The sequence below is a fragment of the Excalfactoria chinensis genome, chromosome 18 (assembly GCF_039878825.1).
Source record: "Excalfactoria chinensis isolate bCotChi1 chromosome 18, bCotChi1.hap2, whole genome shotgun sequence".
NCBI lineage: Eukaryota > Metazoa > Chordata > Aves > Galliformes > Phasianidae > Excalfactoria > Excalfactoria chinensis.
Window position 1 is genome coordinate 3,946,715 of NC_092842.1, and position 14,530 is coordinate 3,961,244.

Genomic DNA, 14,530 nt, shown 5'->3' on the forward strand with positions numbered 1-14,530 from the left:
CCCGGAGCTCCTCCCGGCCGCCAGGGGGCGATGGCGGCGCAGCTGGGGAAGCGGAAGTCGCTGTGCGCCCGGCGGGGCGGCGGCGCGGCCTATGAAGGCTCGGGGGCGGCCATGCAGGCTCGGGATCTGCGCTGGGAGACGCTGGAAGCGCTGCGAGCCTCCAGCAAAGGGCGGCTGAAATACTTCCGCCACTCGGACAGGGACGAGGTGAGGCTCCTGCTGGGCCCTGCCGCAATGGCGGAGCCCGTCTCAGCCGCGGGTACCGTTACCTTCGCGATGCGTTTCTCCGCAGGATATCTTGGAAGGATGCATCTCCCCGCTGATGCTGACCTCGTATGCCGGCTGGGTGCTGGACAGGATGGCCGGCTCGGCAGCGCAGACAGCGGCGCCCTCCGGTTCCGCAGCCAAAGGAGCCGCTGCTCGCTCAGATCCGGCTGCTGAGCGGAGCTCCGAGTCCGGCTGCGAGGAGGAATCAGCGCCCTGCGCCGCAGCGTGGAGCGAAACGAAGGTGAAACGTCTGATACTTTGTGTTGTGCTCCGTTAACGTGCGGGGCAAAGGGTGCTTTGTTCCAGCTTATTATAGCATAACCAGGGCTGATAAAATGGGTGCGAAGAGCATCATTTCATGGGGCAAAGGGAGGGAGGCTGAGCTGTGGGGCTGTGAAGCTGATGAACCCCCGATGAATGTCGGTAGCTCTGTGTTGGAGGCCCTCATCGCACAGCGCTGGTGAAGGTTTGCATCATCTCGGCCCCGTGTGGGCTTGAGAACTGTCATCCACAGGGTCTGGTGGAAGCCACGGGGGAGGCTGAGGGCTCCTCCTGGGCTTAACAACAGCTGTGAACGCACAGAAAGCCTCGGGGTTCCCTGCAGTGTAACACAGTGAGCTCCACACGTTGCACATGGGTTGACTCCTTTGTTTCTCCACAAATAACGTGCAGTTGAAGAGGTTTCCCCCATGAGCCTCTGACACGGCGCTCAGTCCCTGATCCCTGCTGTGTGCCGGCTCTGCAGGGACTCCACGATCCTGGTGTGCTGGAGGTGAACGTCGAAGTCCTTCCCATCCCTCCCGTGTCTAAAATGGCGAAAGTTGAAGGCTGCATTCAGATGTATGAAGAGATATACAGGATGAAAGGAAGGGTAAGTAGGAATAAAAGCACGACTGAGCCCAAACCGCTGTGTGGGATGTTGGTGTAGGACAGCAACACGCAGACCGCATTGCTGGCGCTGGGCGGCTTTGTGTGCGTTTCCTTGGGGTGAATCGGGCTGCTCCATTGTGTGCGTCCTGCAGGAGAGGCTCCGGCAGCGGCAGGAGCAGCAGGAGCAGATGGTGAGGGCAGCGTATGACATGGCGAGGGAACAGCTGAAACGGTTTGATGAAATGAAGGAGCTGAAGCGGCGTCAGGAGATCCAGGAATTGCGGGAAGTGATGGAGAAGAGGTGAGATTGGCTCCAGTATCCTTGGGATGTTACAGTGTTTAATTGAAGGGGGGTTAATAGTTGACAAGTCTTGTACCGTACTGCGTGTGTTTGTGCGTGTCTGTGTTTCCTTGCTCGTGTCTTTAATGGGATGCTTTTCTGTGCCTGTTTTAGTTTGAAGGAAACTCAGGGACAGCAAGAGAAGCTGAAAGAAGAGCACCGGCACAGAGCAAAGGTGAGTGACAGCTCTGTGTTATCGGAGAGCGTGGCTGCGTGGTGGGAAATGAGAAGAGCCAGCTGACTCTTCATCTGCATCTTCCTTTCCTTGAGGCAGGAAGGACCCCTAGAGCTGCCCTTACTGAACTGTGTCTCTTCCTCTCTCCAGATACTGAACCTAAAGCTGCGTGAGGCAGAGCAGCAGAGGCAGCGCCAGGAGGAGCAGGAGCGGCTGCGTAGGGAAGAAGGCCAGGAAAGATTACGTCGCCTTTATTCCATTCAGGAGGAACTGCTGCAGCTGAACCAGCAGATCGATCCCAATTACAAGCACAAGGACTTGCCAAAAATTGACCTTTCTGCGTACAGCAATCGAGGCAACCAGATCTGCGGGCTGGTGTCAGGACTCATCCGAACCACGAGTGAGGTAGAGAGTTGTTTGCTTTGCTTGTCTCTTCTTAATGCTTCCCGCTGTTCTCTTCCAAAGCAGCTTGTTCAAACATAGCTTAGCACTTCCCGGGCTCTTTGATATAGTGTTCTATGTGTAGCAGAGCCAATGGCTGATGCTACCTTGCCTTCTCTGTCTCTTGATAGAGAGGTTTCCCTTCTCAACTGGATGTGGCCAATACTGAACAAGCCCTGAAGGAAATGCGAGGGCTGATCTCCAGCATGCAGCAGGAAATCGCTGCAGCAGTGGAAGAAAAGAAGAGGAGAGATGAGCAGGAAAAGAAACAGAAGCAGGAGGAGTTACTGAAGAAGCAACAGGCAGAAGCTCAGGCTCCTGCCCCTGCGCAGCCATCGGGAGGAAAGCAGCAGAAGGAGGGTTGGCTGGGCTTTATTTTCTCTCCTCATCCTCCTTTTCTCTTTCTGGTCTATTTTGCTGTTTAGCCAGATGCTATTTTGGAATGTTATTCTTGTGACAACACAACTTTTCTAACTTCTTCAATTGTTTTTTTCACATAGCACTTTCAGTTAAGGCAGGGGAAGACACTATGAAGTGGTACCAGCAGCTTCAAGATGCTGCAGCCCAATGTGCTGCTGCTTTCAGTGCAATGAGCAGCTCCAAAGACAGCGAGGTACGAACAAGTGATTAACACGGCTGAAGGGTGATTATCTTCCTCTCCTGTAGATATGAGGGAGCTTTCATTAGCAGTTTCCAACAGCAGGCTCTGTTCAGTCTGCTCGTTCGCACTGTGGTGTCACTGGAGGCCTTTCAGCCTTGCTCAGACCTCTTGCTCTGTGAAGGTTTTCAGAGTGGTGCTGGGGCTTGTTTAATTGTTGTTGTTGTTCTTCTGCAGGTGAGGAAGATAAGAATGGAGCTGCAGAAAGCGGTTACCATCCCTGTGAGCCAGATCTCTACCATTGCAGGTCAGGAAAACACTAAGAACCCAACTGTAATGAATGCCTTTAGCTGCAGTGATTTCAGTAGGACACCAAGTATCCAGAGTTTCTATGGTTACCCCTACTGAGAGCTGCTGTAGGAAGCGCCCAATTCTTTGGGGCTCAGCATTGTTCATGGTTTTCAAGTGTGTCTGTTCCTTCAGACTCACCTTGCTTCATCGGGGTCCAGTTTCTTTAATCACAGCAGTTGAAGGAGCCTCGCTCTTCAGGGCGTAGATCTATTGTCTGTTGATGGGATCTGATTGAGGCTCTTCTGCTTTTTCCTGACCTATCTGTATGTTTCTGCTCTATTTACAGGCTCGCAGCTAAGACAGATATTTGACAAGCTCAATAACTTGCTCTCTGGAAAGCCTGTTCAGAGCGTAGGGGAAACTGTATTGGTGACTCAGCTCCCACAAGGCCTGGATTTTGTTTATTACAAGCTCGCAGAGAAATTTGTGGTGAGGAGCTGTTCTGTTTATCGAGCGGCTAAAGGGAGCTGGTGCTTTAGGAGAAGCTCTTTCGGATGCTGCTGTCCTTCTTCAGCTGTTTTTTTCACCCCTTCCAGAGACAAGGAGAAGAAGAGGTGGCTTCTCACCGTGAGTCAGCATTCCCGATTGCACTGGTGATATCAGGAATCTGGGAAATGCACCCTCGAGTCGGAGAGCTCTTCTTAGCTCACCTGCACAAGGCGTGCCCCTATTCTGTGCCATTCTACCCTGCGTACAAGGAGGGGACTTCTATGGAAGAATATCAGAGGTAAATTCATGACTGAAGTTCTTCAGCGTGTGCTCCAGAAGGACAAAGAATACATTCTGCTGAGTGAACTCCGCTTCTTCCCTCTTTAATTACAAGGCACCGTGCCATGTTGGCAGAGGCTCTGAAGGTTCACTCAGAAGTGTGCAGCCCTGGAGGATGCTGTGTCCTTTGGCTTTAAAAGTATTTTTAGGGATAATGGACGCTATTTTGCTTCATCTTCCTTGTCCTCCCCAAAGAGCAGATAACAGATTTTGGCTGAAATATCCACTGCAGAACCTCAAGATTCTGCACGATATAAACCAGTGGAAAATATGATCCACAATGTAACAATCAGTCTTTGCAGTAGTTCTTAGTTTTACAGTATCCTTTGTCTCAGCACAGTTGGCTTAAAGCCGAGAGCTGCAAAGATTCGTGTGAAGCGCTGAGTTGTACTAATACTGCAACGTCTCCTGTTTAGGATGCTGGGGTATCATGTCCAGGATTCTAAGATGGAAGAGGAAGATCATTTTCTTAAACGGATGTCGGGACTGATTCGTCTGTACGCTGCTCTCATTCAGCTCCGCTGGCCCTATGGGAACAAACAAGGGGTATGGATGTGTAACAGCACAGTCAGAACTTTGCTGCTCACAGAGTCAGAGTGGGCTGGGTTGGGAGGGACCTCAAGGATCATGAATCTCCAACCCCCCGCCACAGTCAGGGCATCCTCAGCCTCTCTGGGCAGCTGTTCCAGCACCTCACCACTCTCACAGTAAAGAACTTCCCCCCAATATCCAACCTAAGTAATTTGTAGCGTAGACTTTTACTTTTGCAGTGTTTTCATCACAATCAGGTTGTATGTAAGGCTGTTGTAAAATAACTCTATGAAAGAGAACGGAAGTTAAAAGCAATGTCTTCTTCTAATAGCGTTTTGCACGTTGTGTAGCATTAACTTGTTTTGCTGCTTTACAGGCACATCCTCATGGGCTGAACTATGGGTGGTGCTGGCTTGCTCAGATGCTGAACATGGAACCGCTGGTGGTTGTGACAGCCACACTGCTGTATGATTTTCTGGAGGTCAGTGATGGCACAGTGTGAGCCCACGTAGCAGCAGGTTCTTTCTCGTTGAAAGGGACAGAGCCCGATCTTTATTGATCCTGTAGCTGAGGGTGCAGGGCTGTCCTAAATTAGAGCCAAATGTGAAGGTTGGAGGTAGGAGAGGTGTGCTGTCAAACATGATGTGTATGCTTGCAGCTCTTGTGCTTCTCCAGTGCCTTCTAAAAGTGTGCAAAATGCAAAAGTCAAGTACAAAACAAAACACGCCAGAGGTGTTCTGTACACTGTCCATGTGAAGAAAGCTGATGGGAACATAGTGCAGGATTCAAGGTTGGGGAATGGCCACAGTGTGCCTTAGCAAATGGTGTTTTAGGGAGAGGTGTTATATTTGGGTGGGTGGGGGGTGCAGACTGGCATGAGAGGAAGGATAACACCAGGTTGGTGTTATTGATGACCCCCATTCAACTGGCAGAAACAGGTGATTGTTCCAGCAGTGGGGCAGCCAGGAAGCTTTGCTCCTTTCTTAGTAGGAGTCTTTCTTAGCATTCAGATGAAATATTAAGCGATGGATATCGAACAAGGTGATGGAAGGTGTCACACTGATCTTTGTGAGTTTCCGTACCGCAGGTGTGTGGCAATGCTCTGATGAAACAGTACCACGTTCAGTTCTGGAAGCTGTTGTTGCTGATGCAAGAAGACTACATCCCACGGTACGATGGTTGTGTTTGGATGGGAAATAGTCCCAGTCTTCACCTTTTGAGTGCTTGCTCTTAAGAGACTCTTCCACCTTTTCCCATCTCTGACATTCGCTCTCTATCCGCTTGTAAATCAAACTCAGCTGAGTCGGTTTTGAGACACGCTGTTATTCCTGCAGGATTGAAGCAATTACCAACGTTGGACAGAAGGCCTCTTTAACGCGTTTCAAGCAATTCCTGGAGGTAAAACAGCATTTTTTAGTTCTCAAATTGTTTTCTTTCCTTTGCTCTGTTCGATACGTGCATCATTCCAGTGATGAAGCTGGTGCTGCCAGCAGCACGCTTGATAGTCCAGCCTTGTAACTACGATGTAACCTGGCTGTTGGTCACTGAATTCTCTTAATGAGAATTGTGATGTCCAGCATCTCGCTTCCTTCTTATCTCAGGTGTATTTTTCTCAGTGATAACGTACTCTGATGTAATGGATATGAAGACTGGTGGCAGTGAGAGGAGACAGACAGGTTGGGGAGGGTTCTGCTGAGTCATTTCTAACAGCTGAATTTCGTCAGCAGCTCGCTTGCTTTTGCTGTCGCCCTGATTAGCTGTATGAGGAAGGAGGTGTTTGGAGCTGCTCTTTGTAGCGTCTGGGATGGCAGAATACAAGGGATGGCAAACTAAGAGATCTGTTTCTTATTCCTTTTCTCACTTTGTTTCGTTGTCTTTTCTCCGCTAGGAAAGCCTCCAGAAGAAGGACATCCCGTTACCAAAGGGCTTCCTGCAGCCTTCCTTCTGGAGGTCCTGAATTGCTGCACTCTTCATCCTCCCTGGATATCAGTGCTGGCAGAGCTGCTTCTTGAGTGCACGTATTGGACTTTGATGGACAGGGAGTTCACTTTCCATCAGTTGGTTTCAGTTTAATAAGAAGTTTGTGTTGGACAGAACAGAGTCTGGTTTGATTTGTTGGAAATGATGGAAGCTGTTCTTTGTGTTTTTATAAGTTTTTTGTACAGTAAATTATGGACCACTGAGGATTTTTCCTTTGCATGTTTAGACGTGCAGAAGATGCTCTTAATGCGGCGTTCCGATTACTAATAGACTTCAAAACATTTGCTTGGTGCTGTTCTGTTCATGGAAATGAAAATACCTCAGAGCTGTGAGGAGTCTTAACAGAGCAATCAATGGTGGAAACACGTTGGGGAGACCTTGAAGTTTTGTTATTTATTTTATCTCACTTTTATGATTTGTTTTTAGCTATGGTGATGCATTTGCATCCTGTTTCTTACAAACGACATCCTGAGATGACCGAGAGGTTGGCAAAATGTGTTTGGCCAATCAGCCTTGACATTTATCTCTGTTGAATGTAACGTTGCTCTTGGTTTAAGTGCTCTTGGTTTAAGAGAGGCTGTAAAAGCTGTGTGTGAATGTAACTCAATGGGGGAAGCAGTGAGTTCCTGGAGCTACAGAACTGCCTGTTATCCGCCGAGTGAATGGAAATTAAGAGTTATTTTATTAAAAATAGCAATTCCTCGCAGCACTTTGGCCAATGTTCTGCCATCACTCGAGGGGGAGGTGGCACACTTGAGTTCCTGCACTGCATCACATCTTACAAGCGCCTTTTAACGTCAGCGTATTCCTTCCGACGTTACGCCATTTATCTATCAAGTACTGTCATTTTTTTATACCAGTGGTGGATTATTCTGAGAATAGTTCATTTTTAAATGTCTGTTTGCTATTAAAAACGGATTAACTTTCTTTTTCTCGCTAATCTGACGCAGCTCGTGTCTTTTCTATAGGTGTTGGAGGGAGATGTCAGTAAGCTCAATGGCTTCCTTCATGTGAGTGATGGGGGTGGTAGGAGGTGTCTTTGGTGTGCAGTGCTGCTCTTGAACTATTTTGGTTGTTTCCAAGATGAGAAAATCAGTTTCAGAGTTGAGGAAGATGCTGCATGGTTTCTGCACAACTGCCAATTAAAAGTGTTATTTTTACCAGGTAGCTTTTTGATATTCGTGATGGCTTCAGAATTGGAAGCTGTAAAGAGCGGAGCTGAGGGCTGTACATTGATGTGAAATGGTTGGGTTTTTTTTTAATGTTCAGATCTGATGTTTTCTGAGAAAAGGTTATAACAAATGAATTATGGCGCACTCGGGCCTTTTTTAAGTACTGAACTTAGACTTTAAAATTGGTAATAAATCCTGTTTGTATTCGGTTTGTATTACTTTGTAAACTGATGCTGGAATTCATTTGCTTAGTGTTACTGGTGGCTGTTGAGTATGATGCAAATCTCCCCCAGTTTCTTTGTACCATGTGAATCCGTGTTCTTGAAAATGCTCAAGTCTTTGGTTTTTGTGACAGGACAAGGGGGAATGGTTTGAAACTGAGACAGGGGAGGTTCAGGTTGGATCTTAGGAGGAAGTTTTTCACCCAGAAGGTGGTGACGCACTGGAACAGGTTGCCCAAGGAGGCTGTGGATGCCCCATCCCTGCAGGCATTCAAGGCCAGGCTGGATGTGGCTCAGGACAGCCTGGTTTGGTGGCTGGCAACCCAGTGCAGGTAAGGTGTTGTGCTCACACCAAAAGGCTGTTTTCATACACACGTTTGAGTCCCAAATGGCAGCATCTCCCATGTGCAGACACTGCGTTCGGGACCAGATGCACTAAGATTGCTGTGAGTCACGCTTCCTTAGAGACAATGGTTCCATGCAGTCCTACGGCTTCTGATGCAACGTCAGTGCCAGAGTGTTTTTTCCCTTTTAAGCACTTAAATAGAAGTGTTATTAACTCACACATCACCGAGTCCCCTCTGTGCTTTGATCCGATGGCGTTCTGCCTATCAAAACCTGAGAGATTCGGCCAAGCCTTTCTCATGTGTCTATTTCAAACATCTTATTCATACTAAGGGCTCATTTTCCTTTGGATTAATGCCTTTAAAGATAGATGGTTTGTGCCAGGTGGGGAGCCTGAGCTGTGCGGCCCTTGTCAGCTTTGGACATGAGAGCACCAGCCTGCACCACCTCCATCGTTCAGACCTTTAATAACGCAGAACTGCTGAGGCTGTTATTGATTTGAACAGTGAAATCTGCAGCGGATCTTCTGCCTCTGCAGCAGCTCTGCGCCTCAGGAGCCGAAGATGGCCCCGGCGGGGGCTGAGAAGGCAGCAGAGATCCCCATCTCGGCCGTGCTGCGTTGGTATTGTAACTAATTTACGATGCTGCCCCGTTTTGGTTTGTTGGTTTTTCTGTTTGGTTGGTTGTTTTATTTTAATATTATTTTAAGGTTCACTGAAGGGCCACAGAGCGAACCACCGCCTCCCGCCCCCACCCCGCCCTTTCACTCAGGCATCCCGCCACGCCCTTCGGCTCTTTCCGGAACCACTCGGCACTTTCCGGAACACTTCGGCTCTCTGCGCATGCGCTCTCTCTCCTTTCTGCTGCGCTCGGATGGGTGGGGCCCTCCCTTCCTCCGCCGATTTTTTCCGAACCCCTTCGGCACTTTCCGCCAGTCGGGAGCCCGTTCTGCGGCGCTGACGTCATCTCCCGTCGCTGTATAAAAGGCGGCGCCGGCGGCGCGCGGTGTCCGTAGCGGAGGGGCGGCGGGCGCGGAGCCGTTGGACTGCGTGCGGAGCCGGTGAGGCGGCGGGCTGAGGCGGGCGGGCGTCTTCCTCCGCCACACTTCGGGCACGCAGAGCCCGCTCACCGCTGTGGGGACAGGTGTACGCTCCCCTCAGCCGCGGGGAGGCCTGTGAGCGCTGTCCCTGAAGGGTTCTCCGCGCGTGCCGAGCCCGGAGGGGGGAGAAGGGGGGATAAAGGATAAAGGGCGAGCGGGGAGCCGCGAGATCCGCCCCGGGAGGCCTCGGCCGGCGGCAGGAATTCCATTCAGCGCCCCGGGGAGGGGAGGGGACGGGCGGCGCTGACAGGCGGCCCCGCCGGCAGCAATGGCTTCCGCAGCGCCCGCCAAGGTCAGCGGCTGAGGGGAGCGCGGGGCCGGCGGCTCGGGGTGGGCACGGCGGGAGCTGCGGCTTCCCGCATCAAAAGGCCGCCTTCCTCGTCTGGTAGCCGTCTGATGTGTCTCTGTGGTAAAAAAGGGGGAAAAAAACAACCAGAAATTCAGTTGTTGTTGTTTTTTTTCCCTTTTTTTTCTTTTTTTCCCCTCTGTTGCGGTAGGGCGAATTGCAGCCTTTCAGTGGTTGGTGCTTCGGTAGATGAGATCTGAACACGAAGAGCTGAACGGAGCTCTGTGCGTTCCACTGCACCTCCCTGCTGGGTGTGGGGAGGGATGGAGGGATGCACTGCATTGTGTCTGCGGGCTCTGAGCAGCAGTTGTCTGGAGATGGCAAATGAACACATCAGGGAAGGGAAAAAAGCACAACACCCAACCCCAACCTGCCTGAAATGCTTCTGTATCTGTCTGGAAAGGAAAACGTAGTATCTGTTTTCTTCTGGCGTTGTGCTTGGAGCGATGTGCCAGAAGATTCCAAGGGCTGCGCTCTCTGAACGGCCTTGCTCACAAGGCTCCATTTTTTAATATATATTTCTATTTCCAAATCTAGGATGAAATTGCCACATACGACCCTGCTTTTTTCTTTTTTTCCTTGCCTTTAAACACACCTACCGATGGTTTGTGGTTGTTTGTGCTGGGCGAGTTATAAATAATGAACAAAAGGTTGGAAATAGGGCGCGCTCTGCTGCATTGCGTGCAGGGTCTGTGAGTGCAGCAGTGCAAGTGCTGGCACGGAGCGAGCAGGTTACCTCGTTTGCATCGAGTCGTTTATTTCTGTCACTGCTTTGGGGGTGGGAGAAACTACATCTGAATGCACCGGGATGAAACTGAATCTATCAGATCACATCTAGGGGTGATGCTTCCTTGAGGTCCACGTTGAATGAGGTTGGACGAATGTATCTGTGATATCAAAGTAACCATCCTAACAAGTATCAGAAGGTGAAGGCTGTCTTTTTAAGCCATCTTTGCATGTTTTTCTTCTGCGCAGGAGGAGGAAGGCAGGAGGAGCCGTGCATCTCCTAAGGCAGGGTGGTACCTCGGTGTGAAATCCCTGTTTCTCAACTATTACACGCGTAGCTCATCCCGGTAACTTAATGCAAATAGCTCAGTGTCACTGTCGGCTTGTTTTTATCCACATCGTGTATTTATGGCCCGCTGTTGTGTTCTTCATAAATACATTGCTTTCCGGGGTGAAATGGATCGCTCCCCTTGCGTTAGGAGAAATGATACGAATTCCTCCCTTTACTGCATGTTAATGTGGTGTGGGAGTCTGTTTTTTCCATTTGTCCCTGGAGTGTAGGCAGCAGAAGAATGGGGTGGAGCAGACTGCAGATGCTGCTGGTGGGGATTGCCAAGCATAGTCCAGTGATATTGCTGATCAAACGGGTGGCAGGCTGCCTACCCTGCTGACACCGATCCGTGTTCAGCTATGCAGATGCCACGGGAGATATGCAGCGGCTTCAGCAAGCACAAAGACAGCAAACTGCGCTTGTCTGTGAGCTGCTCCAGGGACTGCAGTGCACTCATAGGGAAAATAGAGCTGGGGGCAACAGGGCAGCTTTCAGCTGGAAATGTATTGGATTAGATATACTTAACAGCTACATAATGAGCCATCTCAAGAAATATCTCCTGCTGCAACTGTTGGTTTTTCTTTTTCAACTGTGGCAATTGGAAGGAAATATCTTTGGAGGTATTTGAAACCTCGTTGCGTTTGTGCCTTGAAATTAAGCCACCCCATTCGATTACTGTGTCGCGAGAAGCGTCATTTGCCAAGTCCAGATAACTTCCTTTAGTGTCTGTTTTGACCTTCAGATTATGGCAGGGCTTGGTTTGTTTCAGTTAACCGGAAGGGTTAGCACTGACCGCATTAACTCTTCCTGCTGGTGATGGTAACCTGTTTGCATGGGGGGTTCTGCTGCCTGCAGTCGCTTGTGGAACAGCAACACCGAACTGCTGTGTGCGGCACAGAACCAAGGGGGAAACGTGGGGTGTGTGCTGTGATGGGGTTTGTGTTTTAGAAGACAAGAACAAAGCCGTGTCCTTGCACTCATAGTGAGCTGAATGTTATCTTGATCTCCCCCTCCCTTTTAGACTCTGCATTCCTCCATCATGTTGTCATCGTTTCGTAAAGTCAAAGTCCAGGTATTGCTACGTAATGCATGTGGTGCTGTCGCCATACTTGCCTGCCTTTGTTGCAGTGACCTGTCTGTAACAAAATCCCATTGGTTTGAGAGTTTGTATGACATAGCAAGTGCTTTATTTGTACTTCACTGTTCATTCTCATCTGGCTTTCCCTTAATACTTTGAGTTTCCTCATTTCTGCGATGCATGATGTGTGAACACCTTGTAGTTCAGTATCGTTGGCTGTTGGTGTGGATTAGTTTTCCATGAGCTCCTTGTTTTAGAGATTCTTGTGCGATGTCTCTTTAGCTATCTGGAAATCAACGATGATGGATTTACATCATAGCACATCATATGTGTAAAGTCAGTTTTGGTTCCTGTTAGATCCACTCACACAGACGTACAGCCCATGCATTGCGCTCTCACTGTCTGTGCTGTGTTCAATTTGGAGATGGTAAAACAGGGGCCAAACTTCTCCTGGGTGACACAGCAGCCAGGTTCTATCTGGAAATGAGTCAGGTGAATGTCTGTGCTGGAATTAGCATTAGAATGAAGAAATGACGGGAACAGAGCATGCTGGGGGAGTTATGTAACATCCCATTACCTGTAGCCCTGCGGTTCTGCAGTGCGGTCGGGGTGCTGTGTTAGAGCAGTGCTGCACTGACACCAAAAGCAGAGCAACCCAGTTATGCATCAAGGCACCAAATTCAGAGCAGCAGTTCAGCCCTGTTACACAGCTTCACCCATTTGGCTGCAGAATGAAAATGTTAACATGCCTAAAAATGAGCAGGTCTTTAATTGCTATGCAGGTTTTGAAACACGGATGGCTGTGCACATCAGCCATGTCAGTGCGTTTGCAGCCTGCCTTAGTTCAAACACAAAGTAGATCTTTTTCTGTCTCCCTGCAATGCAAACTTAACTCTGGGGACACATTAGGATATTCCCTGTGCTGCAGTTGGTCTGTGTGATCCTACAGCACTACGTGGCAGATACAGCTTTTGTGCTGCAGCACCTGGCTTGGCTGTGCAGTGCTTGACTGACCCACGATGGCAGCCAGGAGCAGTGGGGTTCTGCTGCATTCTGCTCTTGGCACTTCTCTATTTTCTAGATTTAAATTAATAGCAAGCTGAATGACCGAGCATTAATTATCCCTCGTTAGCATTTAAATCTGCAGCATGGTGTGTATGATGGACACCCTCGGTTACTTCTGAGGCGCACCCACTGCACCATTCCCCTGGCAGCAGCAGGCAGGGCGATTCCTTTGCTTTGGGTAAAGCCACTGGTGATTGGATCCCATGGGAAGCAGTGATGCTGTCCCCATGGCTTGGGGCTGCATCGGCCAAGTGTGACACAGAGCACAGAGCCTTGCAGTGCTGCTGGGGTCACCAGTGCTGAGTGCATGCAGCACATCAGGGCTTGTTGTGACAGCAGTCGTTATTTTACTTCGCTTCAAGATAGTGATCTTTATATAGCGATATCCGATTGCTTTTCAGGTACGGTGGTTTTACTTCTTTCAACTTTGTGTAGCTGTTTGGATAAAGCTGCCAAAATCTGCTGTGCAACACTCAGTAGAGTTTGCATTGGAGTTTTTAAATCCCTGAAACCACATTTAGGTCAGGAAAACGCTGACCTCTGACATGCATTGCTGTCATTCCTGCTGAGCCCACCTCGCTGCCTCCCATACCCCAGCGGCTGTAGCTGTGTGTCAGCACTCAGTGTGCATAACGGGGCAAGCTGGCCATTTTGGCCTGTAGGAGGAGAGCAATGACTTCACTTGTTCTTGTTTGGTTGGTTTTTTGCTCTTGAATCTGCTCATGCTTTATTTATTTATTTATGTTTGAGTACCACTGCAGCAGTGCGGCGTGACGGAGCATTTTGGGCTGCCCTTTATCTAACTGTGAGCCAATCAGTGACTTTCCAAGTGCGGTCTCCCAGCACACAGACAGGGCAGCGGATACTCTCAGGGGAGCAAAGCCTGATTCAGAGCCACCTCCTGCAGCCATTCAGTGCAGCATGAGGAGCACACTGCACCCCCAGCATGGCCTCCCGCAGCCCAGCTCCATGCAGCTTATCAGCCTGTGCAGGCAGTGCAGGGTGGGGCTGCTGTCCCCCAGGAGGCTGGGGGGGGTCAGCTGGCTGCGGGGTGAGCTATGCTTCTCAGAGAGCTTCTGTTCATCCCATCTGCTGCTGGGCATGCAGAGGTGTGCTGGAGGGGAGGTGGAGCCTCCGTAGAACCACAGCATGGTTTGAGTTGGAAGAATCTTAAGAATCGTCTGGTTCCAGCTCCTGCCGTGGGCAAAGCCCCCCACTCTCCAGAACCCCATTATGGCCTTGGGCACCTCTGCCAGGGCCTCACTGCCCTCAGAGTGAACAACTTCTTCCAAACATCTAACCCTACACTTCTGTAGTTTAAAGTCATTACTGCTTGTCCTGTCACTGCACCCTCACCCCCCCCCCCCCACATTCCCTGCAGGCCAGGCCCCCATTAGGCACTATAAGGTTTCCCTGGAGCCTTTTCTTCTCTGGGCTGAAATGCAGATGGTGCACTGAACCAAAACGCCTTGGAACCATCTCACAGAGTCCCTTGGCACCGAGGGGTGGTGTTCTGCAGCATCCATGACTTCAGAGCACAGAGTTCCCCAGCAACTGCTGATCGTGTTCTGGCACCATCTCGCCTTGCTGACGTCAGCTATCTGCTGCAGGAAAGAACAGTCTATTATTGCTAGAGCAAAGCACTTCTTTTACAATGGACTAGCTCGACTTGCTGTAGTTATAAAGGGAGCCTTTCTTTTAATGGATCCCAGCAAAAAGAGGAGCCAGATTGCATAACTGGTGTGCTGAGAGGCAAACCAGCGACTGGCCTAAATTGCATAGGGGCTTCTTTTATTTTAATGACGATTAATTTAGTGATCTAACTA

At 49.8% G+C, this 14,530-nt stretch overlaps 2 protein-coding genes across 9 annotated transcripts in view; both read left to right on the plus strand.

Annotated features, from left to right (window-relative positions):
* Positions 1–13: 13 nt before the first annotated feature.
* Positions 14–7,816, plus strand: GLE1 (GLE1 RNA export mediator). The gene is made up of 16 exons (XM_072352923.1): positions 14–207; positions 293–508; positions 1,013–1,138; positions 1,290–1,438; positions 1,592–1,652; positions 1,803–2,057; positions 2,225–2,453; positions 2,594–2,706; positions 2,929–2,998; positions 3,329–3,471; positions 3,579–3,769; positions 4,227–4,356; positions 4,718–4,822; positions 5,429–5,511; positions 5,676–5,739; positions 6,230–7,816. Exons 1-16 carry the CDS (start codon positions 31–33, stop codon positions 6,296–6,298), a joined length of 2,181 nt encoding a protein of 726 aa, XP_072209024.1. The 5' UTR covers positions 14–30; the 3' UTR covers positions 6,299–7,816.
* A 1,136-nt stretch (positions 7,817–8,952) lies between these two features.
* SPTAN1 (spectrin alpha, non-erythrocytic 1) overlaps positions 8,953–14,530 on the plus strand; it is a 43,428-nt gene continuing 37,850 nt past the window's right edge. For 5 of the 8 annotated variants that reach the window (XM_072352381.1, XM_072352383.1, XM_072352382.1 and 2 more), the window contains exons 1-2: positions 9,072–9,119; positions 11,583–11,633. In XM_072352381.1, coding sequence (XP_072208482.1) covers positions 11,601–11,633 — 33 coding nt within the window. In that variant the 5' untranslated portion in view covers positions 9,072–9,119; positions 11,583–11,600. Of the gene's footprint in view, positions 9,120–11,582; positions 11,634–14,530 lie in introns of all 8 variants that reach the window. The other 3 variants (XM_072352384.1, XM_072352388.1, XM_072352389.1) reach the window with 1 other exon arrangement.

What these genes read in the sequence shown, in the direction of transcription:
- GLE1 (XM_072352923.1), top strand. Translation starts at nt 31, where the DNA reads ATGGCGGCGCAGCTGGGGAAGCGGAAGTCGCTGTGCGCCCGGCGGGGC. An exon ending in CCTATGGGAACAAACAAGGG is followed by an intron (nt 4,357 to 4,717) that starts GTATGGATGTGT and finishes GCTGCTTTACAG; the next exon opens with GCACATCCTCATGGGCTGAA. An exon ending in TGCTGTATGATTTTCTGGAG is followed by an intron (nt 4,823 to 5,428) that starts GTCAGTGATGGC and finishes TCCGTACCGCAG; the next exon opens with GTGTGTGGCAATGCTCTGAT.